The sequence below is a fragment of the Danio rerio genome, chromosome 2, assembly GCF_049306965.1.
Source record: "Danio rerio strain Tuebingen ecotype United States chromosome 2, GRCz12tu, whole genome shotgun sequence".
Classification (NCBI taxonomy): Eukaryota; Metazoa; Chordata; class Actinopteri; order Cypriniformes; family Danionidae; genus Danio; species Danio rerio.
Window position 1 is genome coordinate 26,409,460 of NC_133177.1, and position 27,030 is coordinate 26,436,489.

The following is a 27,030-nucleotide window of genomic DNA, read 5'->3' on the forward strand; positions in this document are numbered from 1 at the left end:
TATGGCTGCAGTTTTGCCAGATCATGCTGAAAAACTGACTTTATTTCATTAAAAGATAAAAATCTAAGAATTTTAGTGCCGGTAGAATTTCAGATTTATAGTAATGCTTCTGATTATATTTTATATGTTTTATTTTGGGTTTCACATTACATATTGAAAAATATAAAAAATATAAAATAATCTAAAAAAATAAACACTAATGCTATTTTAAGATATGGACATGAAGACAGTACTACAATTGGCAGATTTAACTAATAAATTTCCAAATAATTATTAATTTATTCATATTTTGAGGTCAATGACATCTATAAGATAGAAAACTGGAGATTACATAATTGGATTAGACAATGTATTGTCTTTCACAGGCCTGTAGCCAGGGGGGTTTCGGGTGGTTCAAATTTGGACTGTTATGCCATCATAAATTATCAAAATAACTCATCGAACAAGGCTTTTAAACCAAGCTTTCACTGTATTGTTGTTATAGAGAAGTAGATATAGTATAAGTAACTTCTTTTAAACTTCTAAATCTTGGACCTCGTAAGAAATAAAAGCCCATTTTAATACTTGAGCTTTTGTTGTTATCCATACATTTTTAAATGTACTTTTTTTTTACAAGAAAAGCTAGAAAAGTGTAACCATCCGAAAAGCTAATTCAGCAAAAAAGAGCTTAAAATGCAGTGTTTAAATCTCACATTTAAATAGAAAATGAGTCGAATAACTGCAAAAAGGTCCACTTTTTAAGAAAAAAAGAACCACCCCTGTCTAGGCTGGCTACGGGCCTGTTTTAGAGCTGCATTGTTTATTTTCCCCACTGTAGCTAGTCATGTGATACAATCTTAATACATAAAATCAATGTAGTTTTTTTTAGATCTTAAATATTAACGATTTTAAATATTAAAAAAGTCAGTCGAAGAATTTAATTTAAACTGTATAGTCATGCCTGTAACTATATGTTATATGTGTTGTATTGGGCTTCATATTAAATATTTAAAAAATGGATAAGCCATCAAAAATTAGACACTAATGTATAACCCTGATCCCGCTCCTTTTGAACCGCACACGCGTTGAAGCGGTCACGTGTTATCAGACGAACAAAACATCGCGCGTCATTGGTCACGTGCTTTCAGCAAAAACGAATCAAGTCGATAACCTTTTTCATTTGGATATTTTTTATACAATATTTACATCGGATGTGACTCCATCGCTGCATATAACTCACCAGAGATTTAAAAAGCGAAGCTAGCTGTCAACTGATCAAAGCGAGTGCTGAAATGTTAGTTCGCGCCTCCTCCATCGTCACACATTTACAAGTCAGCTGACCAAAAATCCAGAGCATCTGACGGCAGGTACAGAAAATGAGGGACCCAGAGCCTTGAACTTCACACAGACTCGTTATTGCTGTCCCTGCGGCGAGGAGGAAGCCGGAGAGGACACAATATGCTGAGCTGGATTAAAGGGAATATACATTTTTAGCTGGCCGGGGGTTCAGAGTGTCGCCTTCATCATGCAGGACTCCTCCGAAGCTTCTCTGCCCGTAATCAGGCGCTTGAGTTACTCAGTTGGGCATTTTCTCAACGACCTGTGCGCCTCTATGTGGTTTACATACCTGCTGGTGTTTTACCACTCAGTGCTCGGCTTTGAGAACACATACGCGGGTGTGCTACTACTAGTGGGGCAGATAGCAGACGGGGTTTGTACACCGCTCATCGGCTACGAGTCTGACCGGACGCCCGGCTGCGGCTCCTACGGAAAGAGGAAGACATGGCATCTAGTCGGTGAGTGACGTCGTACTTAAAGGGATAGTTCACCCTAAAATGATAGTTTACTCGGCAGTTACTCTCAAACTGAGGCGGTTCAAAACATTTGTGGGCTTTTTTTCTTGTTAAACATAAAAGAAGATACTTTAAAGAATGTTTGGAAACCTGTAAACATTGATTTTCGTAGTATTTGTGTTTCAGGTTTTCAGCTTTCTTTAAATTAACTTATTTTGTGTTTAACAGAAGAAAGAAAATCATAAATGTTTGGAACTATTTGAGGGGATTTAATTTTCATCTCTGGATGATTTATCCCTTTAAAGAGAGAGTCAGCAACAGCAATATATTTTCCCATTTCAGACCTTCAAAAGTAGGATGTAAGGACCTAAAAATCGCTTTGGTTGCACATTCTTCATGAGTTAATGCTGACAAAGTTTCTTTTCTTTTTTTAGTGAAGTCTTTTTAAAGATAGTCCCAGCTAACCATTTTTGTTTTCATTCAAAGAACGTTCTCGGTTTATTAGCCTGGAAGCCTTCTGTCCAGAACGTTAGGTTTGGACCAGAACGTTCTCTTTTAGGGTTTCTTCAAGTTGTTACTAAGCTTTATATACAGTAAGCACTTCCAGGGTTTTCTTATTTGGTTCTTTAAAAAATTAGCCCACATAGAAACCACATGGAAGTATTTGGTGAATGCTGTGTTTTCCGGGGTTCACCCAAAAATCCTGTTCTTTTACTCACCCTCTGGTCATGTAGAAATTACCAGCTACCTGCACTTTAATATTAAAATGAACAAATACAGACAAAACAAAATTATTACCTGTGGCTCCTGATGAAACATTGATTTCTTAAGAAGCGGTGTGATTGATCAGTCTATGCAAGAAGGTGAACATTATTTTATTCCCCAAAAATGTCTTATATTTACAAGTGTGTTTACAAGTCTGTGAGTTGATCTTGCTAGTGTGCTACTATTAGTTGCAGCATCCAGAATAATACTGTCAGAATGGGTCCATGCCTAGTTTGTGGACCATCAAATTGCCAGTAGCCATATACGTGCATTTTTATAATCAACAAGCACCACAATCGAAGCTTAAAATCCTCCTTATTGTTCTACTCAAAAAAATATTTTGCACGTGGGGAAGTAAATAAAGAGTAAACTGACACTTCTGTGTAAACTATACCTATTTTATTAAATGTGATATACATCCTCACATACTTTTCTTTTCAATCTAGGGACCATCAGCGTGCTCCTATCATTCCCCTTCATATTTAACCAGTGCCTGGGCTGTGATCTGAACACTCCACAGTGGGTCAGTGTCACCTATTTCGCCCCCTTCATCATCATCTTCCAGTTTGGATGGGCGGCCACCCAGATTTCCCATCTGTCCCTCATTCCTGAGCTGGTGTCGTGTGAGCATGAGAAAGTGGAGCTCACTGCATACAGGTAAGGTCATGCACCTCTGTGTGTGTAATGATTAACTGCTCTTGTGATGCTGGTTTGGAGGACATTGCCTGTAGTGAAGGAAATGATGTATTTGTTTAATGATATTTTGATTGTGTCTGTCAGGTATGCCTTTACAGTGATAGCCAACATCACAGTGTATGCAGTGGCATGGCTGCTGTTTCATTTCCAAGAGGGAGATGATCCTGCTGTTATGGATAACCTCGGTCCGGTTGACATCCCTGTTTTCAGAGTAAGTGCTCAGCTTTTTTTAGTGTGCTCTACTAAACATTTGGTCATTACAGTATATCTACATTTAAAGGAGTAGTTCACCCACAACTACTGTTTTTGTTATTATTTATTCAGCTTTCATTTGATTCACACCTGAATGAGTTTCTGTTGAGCGTAAGGGAAGAATATTGGTATCGATAAGCTGACTGCAGCATTTGAATTCCACAGTTTTGCAAATTTGTTATCAAGAGTTTTTCTTTCATTGTATTATTATTTGAAATGTGACTATGAATGGTTTGTTATAATGGGATGATATTTTTCCAAGATACTGTACAACTATTTGAAAGTCAGCAATCTTAAAGTTAAAAAATCAAAATTTTGGGAAAATTGGTTTGAAAGTTGACCAAATTAAGTTGTTAGCAATGAATATTACTTAACAAAAATTCAGTTTGATATATTCATGGGTGAAAATTTAATCCTTTATTTATTTATTTTTTTTAAAACAATAATTTTTTCTTGCTGTATGTTATTAGCTATTCTTACAAATATACCTATGCAATATAAGACTTAGTTTGTGCTCCAGGGTCACATCAAAGTTTCTTTTAAGGCTAGTCATTTCACTCTGCGGCCTCTCAGGCAGTATGCTTAGGCATTCTTGGTGAATGGGGAAACATCAAATTCCTCAACTTTTTACCAAGCTTACAATTACATGACATATTTGGAATCACCAACAAAATTAAACAACACCAGTCTGATAAGTTTAGTTTCTAAGCGTCCGAATCAAACAAATACGGCATGTTTTTATGTTGCCCAAGCTAATGCGCATGCACACTCGAAAGGAACGAGGTCACGACACCAACCTCATTTATAACCATTCTACACTTTATCATCATCTAGATAATGCTTGGTCTGATCGCGCTGGTCTTTTGAAGTAATTCACAACTTGGTCTGAAGGGGAATCTCCTCCAGAAATGACAGCGACTCCTTTGTTTACAAGTTTGTGGGTGTTTGAGTAGTTGCTGCTGTCATGTGATGTGCGTTTGACAGGATGGACTGTACCTCATGTTCATTTCATACAGATTACAAAACCAAAAAACTTGTTTTTTAATGCTTCATTTAAAAGTACAGATTTGAAGCTTTATGTGTATATATTTCTTATGTCTGTGAAGCAAGATTTCGCTGAGATTCCAGCACGTTAGTTGACCACCAGACTGTTATAAAAGCACACGTCTCGTCCGAGTTTCTTCCCCAGAAAAACGTCAGTCTATAGCGATTGATGACTGGCTCCCATACTAGTAGGCTAGGCAGGGCTTCATTCACCATATACACTTTTTCCCATTCAAAACTACAGGAGTGACATGTCTTGTTTATTTTTTAGTCTTTGGTCACATGTTGCAACATTTTATTTTTATCACTTTATATTTTATATATATTTCTTAAATTAGTACAAATCAGAACATGTTTTTTTCCTTTATACATTAATATATCTGCTACACTGGTTGCCTGTTTTGCATTATATTTTGATGTTGAAAGTCTACATATTTCAAAACTGGCATTTAATATGCCATTTTACACTCATACCTTTTTCAGGTCAATCTGATGCAGACACCAAAATCTGTCATCTTGTGCAACTGGTGTGTTGTTGTTAAATGTGTATAGAGAACAAGTTTTTTTTTTTTTTATAGATTAGCCTTTTCGATTTCTGTTGACATTTACCTAGATTGTCATAATACACTGATCTTAATGCCTCTAATAAGCTTCATGCAGGAATATTTCTTCACCCTCAGAATCTGAGTCTTATCGTAGTGGGAATCGGAGCTGTGTTCACCTTCCTGTTTCACTTGGGCACGCGGGAGAAGGGTCGTCCCTTTCAGGAGGAGGATGGGTCCAGTCCTGGGGAGAGGCAGCCACTTATTAACAACACCACTGTGGCTCCTCCAGCCAATCTACTGCACTGGAATAACTGGCTCACACAGCCCTCATTCTACCAAGTTAGTATTAATAAAAGTTTTAATAATCACTTCAATTCTGTAGTTATAAAGGATTCCACACCACATCTGTAACAATCACAAGGCAAATCACTGCTTGAATATACTGTTTTCGAATCACTGTCCTATTTTGGAAAAGCACTGACAGCCAATCAGACGGCATTCTAATTTAATGTAATCAGCAAAAATGGCAGACTACATAATTTCATATGTGTATAATAAACATAATGTTACTGTCTGTCATTTTGGACGCTGATATGGTAATTGTTGGAAATGCCACTATGATTATCGTTTTGTTTTGGCTTTTCACTGTCAAAATAACATCTGGTTCATCAAACTTTGATGTTTAATAGAAAAAAAGTTTATAAAGTAAATTTAGTTAATGCTAGGCGGTTGTGTACATAGTGCACACAATAACTACTAGTGTATAAGTACGTTATGTATGGGGGATTATTTTGGGACACATTGATTAATATTAAGATACTGTAGTTTGGTGCAGTTGTAGGCGTAAATATTGGTAATGCAGTTTTACATTTAACTAAAATGCATTACTTTCACCATATAGTTGTCATTCATTCATTTTCTTGTCAGCTTAGTCCCTTTATTATCTGGGGTCATCACAGCGGAATGAACTGCCAACTTATCCATCATATTTTTACGCAACGGATGCCCTTCCAGCCGCAACCCATCCACAACATCCACAAACACTCATTTACACACATTCATACATTACGGACAATTTAGCCTACCCAATTCACCTGTACCGCATGTCTTTGGACTGTGGGAGAAACCGGAGCACCCGGACGAAACCCACGCGAACGCAGGGAGAACATGCAAACTCCACACAGAAACGCCAACTGAGCCGAGGATCGAACCAGCGACCTTCTTGCTGTGAGGCAACAGCACTACCTACTGCGCCACTGCTTCACCCTATAGTTGTCATATTATAGTGTATTTATTTAGTATACTTTTATAAAATTTTAATTTATAGTTATAATCATGATAACAACGACTGTAAGTTTTGTAGCAAATTAGCTCAAGGTTAATCTTCCCAGGCATTCTCCACCATTATCTGTGGCGAGTTATAATCTGGATTAATGTGCCCGCATATCTTCATCATTTTATGTAGCGAATTGTAATCTAGATTCAACTGCTTGTATAATCTGCATCATTATATATAGCGGATTAGCTCAATGGGAATAAGTTTCAGTTCAACGGAGCTTCAAACGAATCGACTCTTTGAATCCGAACAAATTAATCGTCCAGCGATCGTTCGAATGGACAGTTGAATTTATAATGGCTATTGCTATGAAAATAAAAACCCATTTATGTTTAAGCAGGGTAACAAGATCAAGATCAAGGCACCTTTCTTTATACAAAATTAAACTTTATTGACTAATCTAACAGAAACTAATACCTAATACAAACACACTTTCATAGTGTGAGAAGAGTACAGAAAGTAAAGTTAGAGGTTGAGATAATGTAATGATGAAAACCTCGGAATTTGTAAGAGCTAACCAAGCGTACCAAAAATAATCAGATTAACCCTTCCATTGTCTCTTTAGGGTTGCATTTAGTTTATACCAGTTCAGATGTAGTCTTAAAGTGTTACTTGCATTACTCCGTGATGTGAAGAAGCTCTCTTTGTTGAGCACGTGGCTGGCTGGTTGTTCTTGGTCCTCGAGAGTCTTGAAGTGGGGTGGAGTCGGTCGTTTTAAGTTAAAGTGGCAGCGGGCCAGTCGTGATGACTACTGGTTTGCGAGGCACTAAACCTAACTAGACTCTCGATGGTAAATAAAGAAAATAAGGTATCAGAAATGTGAATGTCTGAGCTGTGCGATTAACCCATTTCGTCTGGGTCCCTGCCTGCTCCCTGGAGTCCTCTGGGTTCAAGCCTTTCTCTGGCCTTAGGTTTCCGGGGTGTTTGCTTTCTTGGAGGTTTCTCTGCTTAAGTCTCTTCCTTAGGTCTTGGGGTCTCTTGGGTTTTCTGTTTCTTAGCTTACTTAGCTCTTTGTCTTGACTTGCTTAGGGCGTTGGCCTTGGACACAAGCTTTATAAAGATGGTTGGTATCCTCCCTTTAGTGCCAAGTTAACCAATCAGAAACTAACTTCCCTGAGACATGTTTTTATGGCTCTTTGTTCAGACGTATAGGGATTTGCATAGGCATTTTGATGCAAACTAAGGTAGAAATGTTCAAGTCTCTTATAATGTTAATATGTTGCACTCATATTAACGTAAAATGTAAACAATCGTTCAGTACACCAAATTAGCTTCAAAAGGACTCTAAACTTGAGCTATTTATGAGCGTGTTTAGCTGCGGTAGAGTTAAACCTTGATTGCAGAAGTATTAACCAAAATGTTAATACAGTAGTAAGGGAAACATTGCAAAACAGGATTACACATAAAGAGAGTATAAAGTTTACAATAAAACATCAGTCTTAAGCAAGGAGCTTATAGAAGTCCTGACCAGGTCTCTGTTCATTGCTGTGGGCACATTAATTTGGGTCATAAATACCCTGGAATCAGATTAAAACTGACCATTCAGTCCTTTCCTGCAGAAGTTGATGTGGAAAGGATCGGATATTGGGGTTTGCGAGTCACTGGCATTGTTAATCTGGGGGTCATGAACTACATTGTTTGGAAACCCCTGACCTTCACTACTGAAATGGTTAATCATGAGTGTTGTATTTAACTTTGTATGACAACTTTGTATGAAGACAGTGCTACTGTAAGATTGTACTTGGTAATTGACATTTTGATGTTTCTGATTTTTATTAATAATATTTTAACAACCCTGGCAGTTTTATTAAAGTAAAATGCCCCAGGATAGAAGGTTAAATGTCTAATCTAGTCTAGTCAATTCCTGAGAACGAAATTGCATCGTTTGGAATGTTTTTTTGAAATTTTTGTATTTTAAAAATGATCAAATACTTAATAAGAAAAGCATTTCTGCAGTGTGCCTTAATGAATTGTGAAAAGGAACAGAGAGCAAAAGAAACATTTTTTTCTGAAGAAAAAGTTCAGAAGAGTTACCTCGCTTTAAGAAACAGGTTTGACTTACTCTATTTGACATTCTGAAACAGAAAACCCAGTTTTCCTCATTTCAGGGCTAACATACTCATAGTTTTTACTTATGTTGGTATCATAAATGGACCCTAGGTGATATATATTTTCCAAATATAACTGTTAAAGCCATCTAGTGAAAACCCCTTTATTTTTTATATTGTAATGTATATTTTGTTTCCCAGTGATGGGTTGCGGCTGGAAGGGCATCCGCTGCGTAAAACATATGCTGGATAGGTTGGCGATTCATTCCGCTGTGGTGACTGCTGATTAATAAAGGGACTAAGCTGAAAAGAAAAAACATAATATATATTTTGTAACAAAAAGTATCACACTTTCACCCTAGGCTGTAGTGGTTTGTCATGTAATGTGATTTTTAGTCTTTTGTGGTTAAAGTGTCAGCATACAAAGTAATCACTTAATCACACACTGCATTTAGGAACAATCTGTTGAGAAAGTTCAAATCTTCTCTAAACTCTGCTTTTTTATTCAGGTTGCACTGCTTTATATGTCCACCAGACTGATAGTAAACCTGTCACAAACATACATCTCCATGTATCTCACCTACACACTACTGCTGCCAAAGGTAAGACGGATGAAATATTTCCCTCTATTTTTAATTCAACAATCAAGTATGGAGAAAATAAAGGCTGTGATCACTGAATCTCCTCTGCCTTGTTTCTTGCAGAATTACATAGCCACTATTCCTCTGGTCATGTTTCTGAGTGGCTTTGCTTCCTCTTTTATAATGAAGCCTGTCAGCAAGCTGATAGGCAAATGTGTGAGTATGAGTGTGCATTTGTGTCCCATGATTAAAATATGAACCCTAGTGTTTCCATTGTTTAACATTGTAGAGATAACAGTCAGTGTTGCTGTCTCATATACTGTACGTGTGGTCATGTTTATGAGTCAAGAACACACATGAACACTGTCATAAAGGCGTAATTTTCATTGAGGAGACATGATTTTTTTCCTTGAGCTCAGAGTTTATGACTTGGAGTCAATTTCAGATACTCAAATGGAGTGTCATATCCACGTTTTTTCGAGGAAGAGATGGAGTGAAATTTAAAGAGATACTGTAATTTATCCAAAACTGAAGATCTTCTACTTGACCTTCACTTTTTTTTGGAACAAAAAAAAAGTTCTTTTGAAAAATGTTGGAAAAACCTGGCACTGTTAACTCGAGTTGACTTGACTTAAAGTTTTAAGGGTATTTACTGTAGAGCTTTTTAAGTTAACTTAAATTAAGTCAAGTGCAGTACAGTAACTTAAGTCAACTCAAGAAAAGGTGTGTAGCAATTTTAAGTTGAATCAACTTTTTTTTTTTGCTTTTATTAAGTATTTGTGTTTTTATGAAGCATTAACTATGGAAGTATTACTATGGAAGTTATAAAAATAAAAAAATATATTATTTTGCATGCAACAGAAAAAAATATTTCTTGTTGAACTATCCTTTTAAGTGTGCAGAGATTTCCGGTTCACTTCCATTTGTTTTAGCCATTCAAAACGGCTCTTATGTTTTATGTTGCAATCTGGTAATTAATTATCATGAGATTTTAAATTTAATGTGTTTTCAGTGTCAGATTTAGTGGTTTGTAGTTTAAGTGGTTAGACTGTTTACTTGTTTCCATTTTCAGCAATATTTTATTTCTGTTTTTATTTACCCATAATGTTAAATTAATTGTAATTTTAAAACCTTCACAGAAATAATAACTTCCACATTTCAAAATAAGGTAGTGGATACCCCTCTGGTGAGCAGTTTCTTTTAAAGCAGTAGTGCAAAAAATAATGTGAAAAAGAGAACAAAATAAAAAATTGCCCTTTTGACAGAATTACCAGTATCACGTTTTAATACTTCTTTATATTAAAATGCTGCACATAACTGGCACAGTATTTCTCAATTGGTATGAAAGGTTTATCTATTTATTTAGATTATGAGAATATGAAAAACACAAAGACTTTTTTGTCTTTTGAAATAAACTTTTGATAACAACAAAGGTAAAGAAATCCCTTTGGTATAGTATTTATTTATTTGGTATTTATTTAGAATTTTTTTTTCTTTTGCTTTCAATTTACAGAATCCAGTAATGCAGGGGTTTACAGTGTTTTAAAATAAATATTTCTTTTGAAGATTTAAATATTTGATTGTAAAAAGACCCAATTTATAAAATACTGTACTATACTGTACTTTGAAAAATAACATTATAAATGGGCTTAAAATATTATTTGGAAGATATTTAGTTTCTATAAAGATCTTTACATGTTAACAGACTCATTAATGAATTGAATTTGGTTTAAGGTTATATATATATATATAAATATATATACAGGTTCCCTTTAAATCTTTAGTTTAGGCCCTTAATCTTCTTAATTCACAGTTTTGTTTTGTTTTGTTTTTGAAAAGGATTTTGATTAAACTTACTTTTCTTATTTCTCAATGATAGATGACCTATTTTCTGGGTCTGCTGCTGATTCTGGCGTTCTCCTATTGGGTGCTGCTGGACACACACATGGGAGATAAGGTGTATGGGGCAGCGGTGCTGCTTGGAGTGGGCTCTGCGACCATCCTGGTCATGTCTCTTGCCATGACGGCTGAACTCATAGGAGACCAGACAGTAAGTATTGATCAAGCACATGCTATCAAACAAATGTTTTTCTGTGTGTGTGTGTCTGTGTGAGTTAGAAACTTTAATAGTAATGCACAATTGAACTTGTACAGGTTGTCCACAGGGTCTTCTAAATTTTAAAAAGCAAAATTTTAGGCCTTAAAATTTCTTAAATTCACTGAAATATTGTGTTCGATGTCTTGAAACATTTTAAGCGGGTCTTAATTTTCCTCTGTCGAAGTAAAGCTACCCAACCAGTCCAAAATCCATCCAATCACCAACAGTCATATTATACCGTATACATTTAAATTATATATTTATACATACACCTGTGTGTGTGTGTGTGTGTGTGCGTGTGCGTGCGCGTGCGCGTGTGCGTGTGCGTGTGCGCGTGTGCGTGCGTGTGTGTGTGTGTGTGTATGTATATATATATATTGTAGAAGTCCATCTAATTGCCCAATGACGAAACTAACAGCATGGTAGAAGGTTAAATGCATGTTAGTCTTTTTTTAGTGCTTCTGAAAAGAATTTTTTTATTTATTAGAATTTATTTATATTCGTTTTTTGCTCCAAATTTAATCTGACTCCAATTTAAGTGGTTCTAAAATTTAGACTGTATTTCTAATTGTAAGAACGGATCACATTCATCATTTATGACTTAATTTAGAGTTTTGATTTATATCTGTTCCCTTACTCTTCAGTTATACGTTCATTAGGGACCAAATGCCGTTTAGAGTTCCATGCCCCGGGTTTGCGCATCTTCTCACAGACAGTTTGTCGACACTCTGAAATTAGTCAGAGGGTGCAGGATTAAATAATTTTCAAATAGGCCGGTTGCCAAATAATAACACATTTCTAAAAGAATAGCAAAAAATAGCCAAGCCCATGCATCTTGCTAGAATCAGCGAGTAGATGATTAAAAGATCCCCATGCTGACATGCCCAAAATGGCTCTGTACAGTCAAATGTGTCTTAAAATTAAAATCCAACCATGCCAGACCATAAAGGTAGCGTAAGACTCCACTTAATCTACTGGATATAAAAGATTTCAGGAGAATTCTGCCAATTACATAATGAAACATTCAGGAAGTCAATTCAGAGATGAGACTGTAACAATACAACATCCATTACTCAAATTTAAATAAAAAAATTATCAATGCATACCTGACCAGAGAAGTACGTTGCAGCTTAAGTCTTAAAGATGCTGCAAAGGGGTGTCTTTCTACAAGATCCCCCCCTGACCCATATAACATCTTTACCTTGTATACTCGAGTCAAAACAACCAGCCATAAATTCAAGACAATAAAACTGTCACTGAGACCCTTGCCTAGTGATTTTGAGGAGGTAATCATCTCTAAGGAGAGGGAGCATCTGGCAAAGATCTTATCAAAAAAGCCAAAAACCAAATCAACATATACAAATGAAATGTTACAGTGAAATTAAGACCACTTTACCTATCACACAGACACATTTAAAATGATACCAAACATGAATATAAGGTTGCAAGCCTTATACACCATATTAAAACCTTGGACATTTTATGTGAAATGTGCTCTGATCAGTAAGTCACTTAAAGGTCAAGAAGGGGGGGCTTGGGGTGAAAGGAGAAGAGTGTATTCCAACATTCTTCCCTGATTTTGTCAAAGACATACAGTCAGGAAGATTTAATCAGGATGATTTGAATATAACAGGTGAACAGCTGGTTTCTTCATCACTTCTCAGATTAGAAAGACCGGTATAGTAGTGCAGAGCAATTCTTGTGGTCTTGTCTCATGAAATTCCATAAGAATTACTAGGGTCTGATATTCTGGAGAGATTTAGTCATCTTACAGTGTGTGTGTGTGGGTGCGTGCGTGCGTGCGTACAGTTGAAGTCAGAATTGTTAGCCCCTCTGTTTATTTTTTCCCCCAATTTCTGTTTAACGGAGAAGATTTTTTTTTCAACACATTTCTAAACATAATAGTTTTAATAACTCATTTCTAATCACTGATTTATTTTATCTTTGCCCTGATGACAGTAAATAATATTTGACTAGATATTTTCAAGACTCTTCTCTACAGCTTAAAGTCACATTTGAAGGCTTAATTAGATTAATTAGGTTATCTATTAGCAATTAGGGTAATTAGGGTAATTAGGCAAGTTATTGTATTTGATGGTTTGTTCTGTAGACTATCGAAAAAAATCTAGCTGGAAGGGGCTAATAATTTTGACCTTAATTCTAGCCAAAATAAAACAAATAAGACTTTCTCCAGAAGAAAAAATATTAACAAACATACAGGGAAATTTCCTTGCTCTGTTAAACATTATTTGGGATATATTTAAAAAAGAAAAAAATCAAAGGGGGGCTAATGATTCTGACTTCATCTGTTTATACTCGCAGTATATATATTGTCCAAATTTCATTCTCTAATCAGGGAAAGAAAACTAAAAATTCCTCAAGATAATTATAGAGCACTATTTACAGAAGTAAGGGGTAGCGGACATAATATTTATAAATAAACATGGAATAGGCGAGGTTTCGTAACAGAAAATCATTATATTGAATAGGAGTTCTACTCAACCCATTCATATATATATTTGATAATTCATGTAATCGTGTCCATTAAAAATATGTTTTTTAACAATGTTAAGCTTGTCATTTAAAAAAAAGCAGTATTATATTGAAAAAATTATATATTTCTTGTTTTGACATTAAAATATGTGACTCAGAAATAACTCAATTAGATTTTTTTTGCTGTTGTGGCAATAAAAAAAAAACACAGAGCCATTAGAAAAAAATCCTTAGTGTTTAGCTCTGTATAAGTTTTAAATTTCATTCATGATTGTCTTAAAAGAGTCTTAAAAAGTCTTAAATTTTATGTGATGAAATCTGCAGAAATCCTGTAAAATGCCAATATTGAAAAATACAATCCCTTTTGGTCACGCTTTTACGGTTGCATTGACATTGATTGGGGTGACTTTGTAGCAAAGTGCATCTGTGTAAAATACAAAAATGTACAAAATAAAATCAATTAAGTCATAGAGGAAAACAATAGAACAAAGATAAAAATGAAATAAAACAGGGCATGATGGTTTTAGAAATTCAACAGTCAAATGTAAAACTACAACGTACAGTCTTCATTAACTAAATAATTAAACACAATTCATCTTTGTTAAAGTGGAAAACTTTTTATGTTCAAATGGGTTACATTCGCTGGACATCTTACAGTCACAGACCTTAAAAACACACACAAATAACATTTTTAACACTATTAGATTTGGTTGTGTTTTATTAATTTTAACATGCCATCGCAGATCATGCGATGTGACTATTGTAGATGTGCACATTGCGATATTGATGCTGAAAATACATTGTGCAGCCCTACATTGTACTAACCCTAACCAATGAGAGCTTATTGGAAAGTCTTACAGTATTGTACTTTTATTATCTTTTTACAATTTAAAATGCGTTCACCATGAGCATTTGTGTACAATAACGCCACACACACACAAATGTAGAGTTCGTTTTCCTCTTAAAACAAAACCTCTCTTTTTGAAGCTTAGGTCAACATCATAATAATAAAGAATATTTGATTGCTATCGTGACCATCATATGCCTACTTCAGACTGACTAGCTTCACGAATGTTCAAATTTCTAACTTGTTTCTGACTTCTTTTCCTCCTGACAGCATAGCGGGGCTTTTGTTTATGGTGCGATGAGCTTCACAGACAAAGTGGCCAATGGTCTGGGAGTGATGATCATTCAGACGCTTCACCCTTGTCGGTAAGTGTATTTTTTTGCCTGCTTTCTTGTATGGATGCATTTTTTTATTTATTAAATATGTGTTTTCTCTCTCATCCAGCACAATGGTCTGCTGTCCAGCCTGTGTGTGGTATTACCACTATGTCATGGTCATCGTCAGCGGTGGAGTGGCCGTTTTAGCAGCGCTGAGCCTCTGCACGATCCTTATCTGGCCTATAAAGATTGTGCGCTGTAAGACACTCGACACTCCTTACACACGCACTTCCTCTTTGACCTTCTGTGTTTAATCGTGTTACTCGATGACTGATTCTCCTCATGGCTGACGTGTTGTTTTGTATTTCAGTATCTAAGCGAGGTCATATGAACGGTTCAATAAACGGCAATGGCTCAAAGGGTGAGGGTCACATGTCAGCCTCCCAATTAACAATCAAAAATCTGAACCCAAAAGTGATTTTTTATTTGTTTTTTCACCTTAGAAACAATTATAAACAACATCAATCATCAACCAGGGGTCATAACATGACGTCTTGTACTTTTGAGAGAAAGAATCTAGCTGTGTTGGTTTGAATGTGCATAAACCATATTTATTACAAAGTATGATAAAAAGTCATTTAATCTAATCCAACCCTAAAAGAATTGATGATAATATGGGGTATGTGTCTGTTGAATATTGTAGTTTAGAGGGTAAAGAAGATGAGGTTTATAATAACCTAAAATATGATATTATATGTTGATTGAGAAAAAAAAAGAATAAGAATATGATGTCTCTTTTTACCCTTGTGCATTAGAGGACAAATATGTCTGTGCCATAATCATAAATCTGTCATATTTTAATTATTATTTGGTAACTCTTTCCTATAAGGTTGTATTAGTTAATGTATTTACTAACATGATCGAACAATGTACAATCTATGTATTACAGTATTTATTCATCTTTGTTAATGTTGGTTGGAAAAGAAAACTTAAAAAAAAAAAAAAGGAAAATTGTTAGTTGAAATTATTAGTATTAGTATTTGTTCATTGTTAGTTCATGTTAAATCGAAGTGCATCAACTAATGTTAACAAGCATGAATTTAGATATTAATAATGCATTAGTAAATGTTGAACTATGATAAATAAATGCTGTACTTGTTATATTCATTGTTCAATATTCATTAGTTCATGTTAGTAAATACATTAAAATAAATTTTAGAAATATTATTCTATATAATATTTTGTGGGCTTCATGGTGGTGCAATAGGTACTGTAGCACAATCACCTCACAGCAAAAAGGTCGCTGCTTTGAGTCCCGGCTGGGTCAGTTGGCACTTCTGGGTGGAGTTTGTCTGTTCTCCCCCTGTTCGCGTGGGTTTCCCCCACAGTCCAAAGACATGTTATACAGCTGTCTGTAGTTTATGTGTGTGTATGAGTGTGAATGGATGTTTCCCAGTGATGGGTTGCAGCTGGAAGGGTATCCTCTGCGTAAAACATATGCTGGATAAGTTGGCGGTTTATTTTGCTATTGCGACCCTATCATTTATCATTGATAAAGGGTCTAAGCCGCAAAGAAAATATTTTTTACCCTTTTCTTTATCGTCACTAGTCCAGATAACTAGTGACGGTACTAGAATTGTAATGTTTTTTTATAGAAAAAGGTATAATGGTAAAAAAAATTATAATTTCCTCATGTACTTAAGGCTACACCGATGTATTTTATTGTTAGTCTTGAATATGTCACTGATTAGAAACATTAATTTTGTCTGCAATAATACATAAAATAGTGATGCTCATACGCTTACAAAATTCTCAGTATATGCAGAAAAAAGAAACTGCTATCTATGCTGGTACAAAGCCATAAGTATAGTTGCATAATTTAAATAAACTGCATTGCTCAAAAGCAGAAAACAGAAAAAAGCAAGGATTTTTTCCAAAAGCCCAACTTAGAAATAACTTTTAATAATTGTAATACATTTTGAGCTTTGCCAACAAAATGGAAGCCTGCTAGCTATGATGACTTTTTGTTTAAATGTCACTGGGATTAAATATTGTTGTTTTAATGGCAATGTGTTGTCCAAACGGTCATGAGAAGAACTATATTTTGTACCTAGTGTAAAAACAGATTTATAAAAATACATAAAGTGCATTAACTGCCAAAATGATCACCAAGAGTCAAATGAAAAAAAAAAAAAAGGCCAGAAGGATGCTCGAGGGTTTAAAGAATTTAATGATTGCAGATAATAAAAGATTGATTTCATGTATTTAGGCTACCTTTTCAAAATAATTTATATGTCATATCAGTAATGCCTTTTAAGCAGTCTCTTCTGCTCAACAAGACTGCCTTTATTAAAGAAAAGTACAGTAAAATGGTAATATTATGAAATATTGTTTCAATTTAACTATTTGAATTTTAACTTTTGCCTATTTGAAATATCTTTTTTTTTTGTGGTTGCAAATAAGTAAAATTTCAGCAGTATTTAACATATTATCCTTCAAGGTTTTTCTAATTAGGGCCACACAATAAGTCATTTTAACATCAATATCACAATGTAATTCTTCACAAAAGTCACATCGTGTACATGCACAACCTTGAGTCTGGATTATAATTTATCATTTGCATGTTTTTTGAGGCCTGTTACTGTATAATGATTTTAAAAGCAGTCATGCATAACTAATTGTATTGTTTGTAACTTTAACAATGATTATTTATACGAAGACGATTCAGTTTTATTTTAACATTTTGATTATTTAGTTAGGGCGACGCAGTGGTGCAGTGGGTAGCACGTTCGCCTCACAGCAAGCACGGCAAAGTTGGCGTTTTTCTGTGGAGTTTGCATGTTCTCCCTGCGTTAGCGTGGGTTTCCTCCGGGTGCTCCGGTTTCCCCCACAGTCCAAAGACATGGGGTACAGGTGAATTGCGTAGGCTAAATTTTCCGTAGTGTATGAGTGTTTGTTTGTATGTGTGGATGTTTCCCAGAGATGGGTTGCGGCTGGAAGGGCATCTGCTGCGTAAAAACTTGCTGGATAAGTTGGAGGTACATTCCGCTGTGGCGACCCCAAATTAATAAAGGCACTAAGCCGACAAGAAAATGAATGAATGAATGAATGATTATTCAGTTACTGTACACCTGTACTGTTACACTATTCCAAACAATATGGAAAAACACATTTAGACCTTTTCATTATTGTTTTTAGCTATGCTTGAAGATTGTTTATTTTATTTTATACAGATGCACACTCCCATACAAAATTGTCAAAATTAATCTAAAATGATAAATTATTTCCAAAGAGAGCTATTCACGTCTTCAGGTAAAATTGGATTTTTGCCGCAATTTATATCGCAGAATAACAAAATATCGCAGTGTTCGATTGCGCAGCCTTAATTCAAAAATAGAGATTTTCTGCTTAAAAAACATTTCCTGCTATTATAAATGTAAAAAGAGGTAGTGCTTCTGAATGCCTTTGTGGAAACCATGATTTAGATTTTCTCCAGAATTAATAAATTATTTTTAATTTGTTAAATTTAAATATTAATATTAAAATATATATATTTAAATTTCTTGTCAATGCAATGTACCCTTGGTGGAAAAAAAACAGACAAACAATAAATGTTGCTGTTGTGCTTTTCTTTTTTAATAAACTGTCACATCTAAAATGTGTTTCTCCACATTGTGTTTCTGTAGATCTTCCAGAAGTGGCTGGACTGATGGAAAGTGATGAGGATTCAGAGAGCTCCGAACAGCCTTCAGTCAACTGAACACACAGCAGAAACTCTTCAGATCCCATGCAGAGACACTTTGGTTGACATTTCCATCCCAGTGGTGAAGGTTAGATCAGGATAATCTTTCACACAGGCAAATGTATGCCAGTAAAGTCATAGAGCACTTATATCTTCACATATAAGGGAATTTCAAGGTTCATCTTGTGTTCACTGAGAGCCAAAGATGTGCTCAGATTATCTAGTTTAAAATAGTTTTTGTTATTGCATTTATGTGTTTTCACTAAACCCAGCAGTCTTATAGACACGCTTCATAAAGGGACTAACATTATTATATTGTTGGTATTTTTATTATTTGTCAATTGTTTTTATTTATGATTATATGTTGAGTTCAAATATTTAAATCATGACATTAAGGGAATTTATTTACAGAAAGCACTTACTGTATCATAAAGGACTGCAAAACTACAGAGGTTTTAATGGAATTGTCAATGCAAAGTGCATGTTTTCATTTCAGGAGATGGTTGAAATAAACACATCTAAGGGAATTCTTTGAAGACAAAAAGGGAAGATTATGTTTTAAATCAAGGACATAAGGCCATGTGTTGTCATTTCAAGATTTATATTAAGGGAGTGAGATTTGAACACAACAGAAAATATTTTGAAACAAATGTTGGGATCTGAACATTTATTGGTTACCACTGACAAAACAAAATACAAAAGTCAATGGTGTTCATCAACTGGAAGTGGAAGTCAATGGTGACCAATCATTCTGGAAATGAGCTACTCTTTATATTTTTCCAAAATGATGTGCAATTTTTTTCAGGAACCACTAGCTTTTTTTCTTCATATATACATAATTGTTTTCATATGAAAGACGTGTCTGACATGTTTTCTGTTCATATCATTTTCTGAACAGAACAAATGTTCTTTATGAACGGATATTTCTGTATCTTGATTTGATACATTGTAACTAGTTACTGATTAGCGTGAATGCAGTGTCAGAGTGAGCAGTTGCATCTGGTCACCTGATCTTGCATGATGCTTAAGGCTTTTAAAACGCACATCATAAAAGCTGTTCCGCATATAAATAAACTTAAATACACGCTATTTATTGTGGAATCAGTCAAATCAAATCAGAATGTTTGTAAAAACAAAGAATTGTATTATATAATATATTTCAAGTCTTGTTCAAAGCAGCTTTTTAAATAAAAGTGTTTTTTTTAATTGTACATTGTCTGGAAAACTGAATCAGATTCTTGAAATGGAAACCAAGTAATACACACTGCAGATTTTTTATGAAAAATTATGCATTAAAATGAGTACAGGTTAGACTAAAGATGTGTATAATGTTACAAAAGATTGTTTTATGCTCTTCTTACTGTTTTATTGTAAATATTAATGTATTAAAAATTAACCAAAGAATCCTGAAAGTAAAAAAGCATATTTAATATAAATATTTTGCTTCTACAATGGCAAAACAAACAAAAACAATTGTGATGTTTTACAATATTACTGCATTTATTCTATTTTTGGTCAAATAAATGCAGCCTTAGTAAGTGAAATGTCAGTAATAACATTTTCTGTAGTCAAAACCAGCAATACATCAAACATAAACAGAGCTGGTGAATAAGTGTAATCTCTGTTTTATCACCATTTAAACATAGAGAATGATTAGCCATCAAGGATTTTTATCCAAGAAATGCATTTATTATAAAAGCAATATGGTTGCAGTTTCAGTATATTGACAGTTAATATACATTTTAAAGGGAAAAAAAATGGAAGGGTCCAAATACTGAGCCTTGATGGATGCCCATAGAATCTTATCAAACATCAGATTCTTATTTTCCTAAAATTACTTGCTGTCTGATGAATCTAGACAAATATATAAATCTAACCCAGTTAAAAATAATGCTTAAATGCCTAAAAACTGCATCTGTGCGGTTAAAGAAGAAACTGATTCCATACGCTCACCGGCCACTTTATTAGGTACACCTTACTAGTACCGGATTGGACCCCTTTTGTCTTCAAAACTGCCTTAATCCTTTGTGGCATAGATTTAACAAAGTACTGGAAATAGTCCTCAGAGATTTTGCTCCATATTGACATGACAGCATCAAGCAAGTGCTGCAGATTTGTCGGCTGCACATCCATGATGCGAATCTCCTGTTTCACAACATCCCAAAGGTGCTTTATTGCATTGAGATCTGGTGACTGTGGCGGCCATTTGAGTACAGTAAGCTCATTGTCATGTTTAAGAAACCAGTCTGAGATGATTCATGCTTTATGACATGACCCATTATCCTGCTGGAAGTAGCCATCAGAAGATGGACACACTGTGGGCATAATAATATTTGGTGAGCCTGTGTGAATTGTACCCTATGTTTCCTGTTCTTAGCTGACAGGAGTTGCACCTGGTGTGGTCTTCTGCTGCTGTAGCCCATCCGCCTCAAGGTTGGACGTGTTGTCTGTTCAAAGATGCTCTTCTGCATACCTCAGTTGTAACGAGTGGTTATTTGAGTTACTGTTGCATTTCTATGACCTCCTCGAATCAATTTGACCATTCTCTTCTGACCTCAGGCATCAACAAGGCATTTGCGCTCACAAAATTGCTGCTCCCTGGAAATTTTCTCTATTTCAGGCAATTAACACCTTGGAGATGGTTGCACGTAAAAATCCCAGTAGATTAGCAGTTTCTGCAATACTCAGACCAGCCTGTCTGGCATCGACAACCATGCTACGTTCAAAGTCACTTAAATCACCCCTCTTTGCATTCTGATGCTCAGGTTGAACTGCAGCAGATCGTCTTGACCATGTCTACATGCCTAAATGCATCGAGTTGCTGCCATGGGATTGGCTGATCAGAAATTTTGCGTTAACGGCAGTTGGACAGGTGTACCTTATAAAGTGTCCGGTGCTTGTACTTCAGTTTTATTTACCTGCTGTAATGTTTTTGTCCACAAGGTGGCAAAAGAACCCTAGAGGTGAATACATCTTCATGGAATGAATGAAATATGTCATATGTTGTCCAATAATCATGCAGGCTATTCATTTTATAGAGTTTTACATTATAAAACTTTCGTTAAAACTTATGAATACTAATTTTAATGATAATGATAGAATTTTCTTTATCGCTACATACTGTATCGTCTTTAGAACGTGTATAAGTGTGTGTTAGTATTGAGAATAATGAACAGGATTTTTGCTTATCCAACGTTGGAGTTCATTTATTTGTGAATGTGACAAGCATTCGAGTTCTACCTCTGATCAATTCATCTTCTGTCATGTACAACACTGCTCACTAATGCCCACGGGGGAAATCCCACCCAAATATTTATTAATAACATCATTGTTTTGAGGCTTAGGACATAAATCTAAAGCATACGCTCAGCTGTATTCTATTAAAGGGCAATTATCACTAATTGGAACAGCATTTATAGAAACCACTGTGAATTATCCATTATGTTATCGTGTAATAATAGATTGTTTCAGAAACGCTGCACAATGCACACCTTTCTTGTGTTTGAGTTTTAAACAGTAAGCATGTTGTATGGAAATTACAGTATACAAGAAGCCTTTCAGGCAGATTATGAACACTTTCAGAGAAAGCTGAGGTATTTTGGGCTCAACTTTGATTTGTGGTTTATTTGTTAAAATGTATAGTTTTATTAAAACTTAACGAGTGCTGTATTTCTGATACACATTAGAAACACTCTAGTAAAACATGGAAAATACATTAGTGTGTGCCTCCCACAGCTCTTAATGCCTGCTGTTTAATTTAAACCAGAATCATACCATAATCTGCTCCTCATTAGGCACAAATCTGTTTGCAATGAAGACAAAATCTTAAAGAAACCATTCTTTTTATATACTTTATTTGCATGTTGTCTTGTAGGTCAGCCAGTGTAGGTGTAATATGCTTTCTGAAATGACACAAGATTCCTTGAAGATCTGGAACTCTTATTAAATTAAACTAGAATGGAAAACGAAAATGTATGAAAACAGACAATGTGCTAGCGGATAATTATTATTACATTTATATATTATGTTTATATATTTATATATTATCATGGTAATAAAAAGTTGTCAAAGTAAAACTGGAGTGTTAAAGCAATAGGAAATATGCAGATTTGTTTTTACAGATTTTTTTTTTCAGTAAGCCAGCTCAATCAGTCCTGGTGAACTGTCATGCAAATTACATTACAAAATAGCCACATTTCAGATCTGATTTCTTTAAAAATCAGTGATCTTCACTGCTTGATTGATATAAAATATAAAATGGTCTCGGATCAAACTGCATGAAATTCTATTGTTCTGCTCCATGTCTTTAAAATGTGGAAATTTATTTTACCCTAGTATTTTCAATGGACTTTCAGAGCTCGCCTGCTGCTTCTTATGACTTTTCTTATCTCATTTTATGCCTGAACAACTAAAATGTTTTACATGCATTACAACATCGATGCTGTAAAAGGGGTCTTATAAATTTAAAATCACCACAAACCTAAAATTGTCAGTGTCTGAGAAACCCTTGCTGTGCATGTATCCCTTTGCTGATTAGAGACGAGCGCGACATGGCACAAAAGCAGCAGAGCTTTTATTATGACACAGTCCACCGATTCTCATGGGTTCTGGAAATGCTTGAAAACGCTTGAAGTTTAATGTAGTCTGTTAAAGGTACATTACTAATAATTATTTAAATAAAATGAATCTCTTTGCTTTTCCATAAAAAGGAAACTGGTGTCTGTGCATGTGCCTGTATTGTGATCTGCCTGTTTCCTCCTTTGAAATTGAAATTATAATATCGGTTACACTTTAGTTAAAGTAATAATTTAGAGTATTTTCTACTGGCTTATTACTTGTCTATTATTAAGATATTAACTGTTTATTAGCACTTATAAAGTATGATCTTGTTTACATCCCTAATCCTATCCAATACCTAAACCCAACTTCTAACTTAATAACTATTAATACGCATCTAATTAGTAGTTTATTGAGGTAAAAGTCTTAGTTAATTTTTTGTTAATGGCGTGAACTGTAGTTTAAAATAATATAAAGGGAACGAGAATGCAAGAATAATAATTGAGAAGCACCCTGTGTCTCTTCAGTCACATTTCTTTTTCATTTTGATGCTTCAGCAGATCACCATGACTACATCATGCTTAAATGCTGCCATGTCATTGGTTGATTAGATATTTGCTTTAAAAAGCAACATAACTGGGCGATGTGGTGGCACAGTGGTTACCACGTTCGCTTCACAGCAAAAAGCGCACTGGTTCGAGCCTCGGCTGGGTCAGTTGGCATTTCTGTATGAAGTTAGCATGTTTCCCCCGTGCTTGCATGGGTTTTCTCCAGGTGCTCAGGTTTCCACCATGACATGTGGTATAGGTGAATTGGGCATGCTAAAATTGTCCTTAGTGTATGAGTGTGTGTGTGTAAATGAGTGTGCATGTATGTTTCCCAGTGATGGGTTGCGGCTGGAAGGGCATCGCTGCTGGATAAAACATGCTGGATAAGTTCGTTCGGCTGTGGTGACCCCAGATTAATAGAGGGACAAAGCTGAAAAGAAAATGAATGAATGAATAAGGCAATTTAATTGATGTACCTAATAAAGTGGCCAATGAGTACATTTTGAGAAACTGTAATGCCCATGAAACTTAAAGTGGCCAGATGGAGGTGCCAGAACTGCCTGTGTAAAGGGATAGTTCAGCCAAAAATCTAAATATACTCACTTGAAACCTTTATGGCTTTTTTTCTGTTGAGCACAAAAGAAGATATTTTGAAGAATGTTTGAATACAGTAACCACTCACACCCATAGTAGGAAAATCAAATAGGAAGTCATTGTTTACTGGTTTTCAGCACTTTTCAAAGGATTTTCTTTTGTAGAGATGAAACTACAAAAAACTTAAGATGAAAAAAAAAAAAATAAAACTCCAAACAGGTTTGTGATGAGAAAAGGGTGAGTAAAAGATGAAAGAAATTTCAGTTTTGGGCGAGCTATCTTTTAGGAATGCTGGAATTTCCTGACTTAAACATGGAACAGCTTTAACATGTGTAGAAATTACAGGTTTTTACATAACAGAAATTGGTAATAATAATTTATTGGGTACAGCTGTCCAATTGCTTGTTAACGCAAATTTCTAATCAACCAATCACATGGCAGCAACTCAATGCATTTAGTCATGTAGACATGGTCAAGACGATCTGCTGCAGTTCAAACCAAGCAACAGGTGATTTAAGTGACTTTGAACGTGGCATGTTCAATGTTGCATGTTGGTGCCAGATGGCCTGGTCTGAGTATTTTCATGCACAGCCATCTCTAGAGTTTACAGAGAATGGTCAGAAAAAGAGAAAACATCCAGTGAACAGCAGTTCTGTGGGCACAAATGCCACACTGGGTGCTACTGTCAGCAAAGAACAGAAAATTAAGGCTGCAATTTGCACAGGCTCACCAAAATTGGACAATAGAAGATTGGAAAAACGTTACCTGGTCAGATGAGTCTTGATTTCTGCTGTGACATTCGGATGGTGGGGTTAGAATTTGGTGTCAACAACATGAAAACATGGATTAATACTGCCTTGTATCAATGGTTCAGGGTGATGGTGTAATAATGTGGGAGATATTTTCTTGGCACATTTTGGGCCCATTAGTACCGATTGAGCATCGTGTCAACAACACGGCCTACCCTTCCCTTTATGCCCACAGTGTACCCATCTTCTGATAGCTACTTCAAGCAGTATAACGTACCATGTCATAAAGCATGAATCATCTCAGACTGGTTTCTTGAACATGACAAAGAGTTCACTGTACTCAAATGGCCTCCACAGTCACCAAATCTCAATCCAATAAAGCACCCTTGGGATGTGGTGGAACAGGAGGTTCACGTAATGCATGTGCAGCTGACAAATCTGCAGCAACTGTGTGATGCTGTGATGTCAATGTGGAGTAAAATCTCTGAGGAATATTTTCAGTTCCTTTTGTTAAATCTACGCTACGAAGGATTAAGGCAAACGGGGGTCAAACTCGGTACTAGTAAGGTACATCTAATAAAGTGGCCGGTGAGTGTAATAGTTCATTGTGAATTTTCTGGATCATACATGATCACAGCTGACAAGAAAGAGCCTGTTTTTTTCCATCCCCTGTTAAAACCCAACACTTTTTCAAGCCTTTTAGTCAGATGGCAAGCAATGTTAGTTAAGAAAAGGGTAAAATCCAGGAGGTGAAGCCCTCAGAGAGATAATAACTCTGGTGTGGTTTTTATTTGGGGGAATCCCAGAGGCCACAATTACCAATCACATCCATATTGGCAGCAATCAAACATCTAGCAGGTCCTAAACATTTACTGTGCACACTCATTAAAGATGATTAAAAACATGACGGAGAGCGGATCAGACAGGTTTAAACGCTGAGGGACATTTAAAGACTTCCCAGCCTAATTGAAAACAACAACAGGAAATAGAAACTGTTGGTGTGGGGGTGGGGGAATGAATCATTAAAGAACAAAACATGATCAGCAAGAATAAAACTGAAGTGAATAAAGTAGACCTGAAGTGAACAAGAGGCCTACAACAATAAGCTTAAACAGATGGAAGCGGTTTCTTGTTTTGTTCGCTTTTCAAATGTCGCCGTTTCTTCTGATCATGCATTTGGTGCATAAAACCTCTGCTTTATTACTTGTTTGGCTCTTTAGAAACATCATGCACTCGTCATTATATAAATAGAATGTTTCATAGTTTGACGTTTAAATAAACAGAATGTTTCAAAGTTTAAATAATTGGAATGTTTCATAGTTTCAACTCTGACTTCAAGTTTAGTCGTTAGTTTAATAAGTTGAAAGAGCGGTGAGCCGAGCGATAAAACATCATCAGCAATAAATATAATTTCTTTTATAGGTCCCCTGTGCATTGACAAGTTTACTCTGTGCTTTATTACTATTTTTTAAAAATGGCTATATTCATTTTTCAACATCTTACATCATCTGGAAATATGTCTGTTTATTATCCATCAAACTGCTTTTTCCAAGGCTATAAATGTTTGTTTTTACATCCAAAGACAATCAGTGTGGCTGAAGTACTAGTTTCACGAAGAACACTTTCAGTGTTCGTTTTCAAAAGGCTCTTTGGAAGTTCAAAGTCTTTTCATCTTTTTGAAGCTTGTTAGACAGTTTAACTATGTGGTGGATTTTGAGAGATGATATATGAATATAAAGTAGATTTGAAGTAAATTGAAGTGGAAATCGACTTATTTGAAATTAAATAGTATATATGATTTTATGATGTAAGGCAGGGATGCCCAAACTCAGTCCTAGAGGGTCGGTGTCCTGGAGAGTTTAACTCCAACCCTAACCAAACACATCTGAACCAGCTAATCAAGCTCTTACACAATATATATTGAAACGTCCTGGTAGGTGTGTTGAAGCTAGTTGGAGCTAAACTCAGCAAGACACCAGCCCTCCAGGACTGAGTTTGGACACCCCTGATGTAGGGGCATCCGCTGTGTAAAACATATTCTGGATA

General features: G+C 35.4%; 1 protein-coding gene across 2 annotated transcripts; it reads left to right on the forward strand.

Annotated features, from left to right (window-relative positions):
* Nucleotides 1-1,350: 1,350 nt before the first annotated feature.
* mfsd12a (major facilitator superfamily domain containing 12a) lies at nucleotides 1,351-19,747 on the forward strand. 2 transcript variants are annotated; one of them, XM_005171209.6, is made up of 11 exons: nucleotides 1,382-1,775; nucleotides 2,984-3,194; nucleotides 3,318-3,444; nucleotides 5,210-5,413; nucleotides 8,968-9,060; nucleotides 9,163-9,255; nucleotides 10,919-11,089; nucleotides 14,748-14,842; nucleotides 14,922-15,052; nucleotides 15,165-15,215; nucleotides 18,481-19,747. In XM_005171209.6, exons 1-11 carry the CDS (start codon nucleotides 1,505-1,507, stop codon nucleotides 18,552-18,554), a joined length of 1,521 nt encoding a protein of 506 aa, XP_005171266.1. In that variant the 5' UTR covers nucleotides 1,382-1,504; the 3' UTR covers nucleotides 18,555-19,747. The 2 variants fall into 2 exon arrangements, with proteins under 2 accessions (NP_001038437.1, XP_005171266.1); NM_001044972.1 differs by lacking the exon at nucleotides 15,165-15,215 and having other exon boundaries at nucleotides 1,351-1,775.
* The last annotated feature ends 7,283 nt before the right edge of the window (nucleotides 19,748-27,030 follow it).

Coding starts and splice junctions, on each gene's coding strand:
- mfsd12a (XM_005171209.6), top strand. CDS start 1,505: ATGCAGGACTCCTCCGAAGCTTCTCTGCCCGTAATCAGGCGCTTGAGT. Junction 9,061..9,162: donor ACACACTACTGCTGCCAAAG/GTAAGACGGATG, acceptor TGTTTCTTGCAG/AATTACATAGCCACTATTCC. Junction 11,090..14,747: donor AACTCATAGGAGACCAGACA/GTAAGTATTGAT, acceptor TCCTCCTGACAG/CATAGCGGGGCTTTTGTTTA.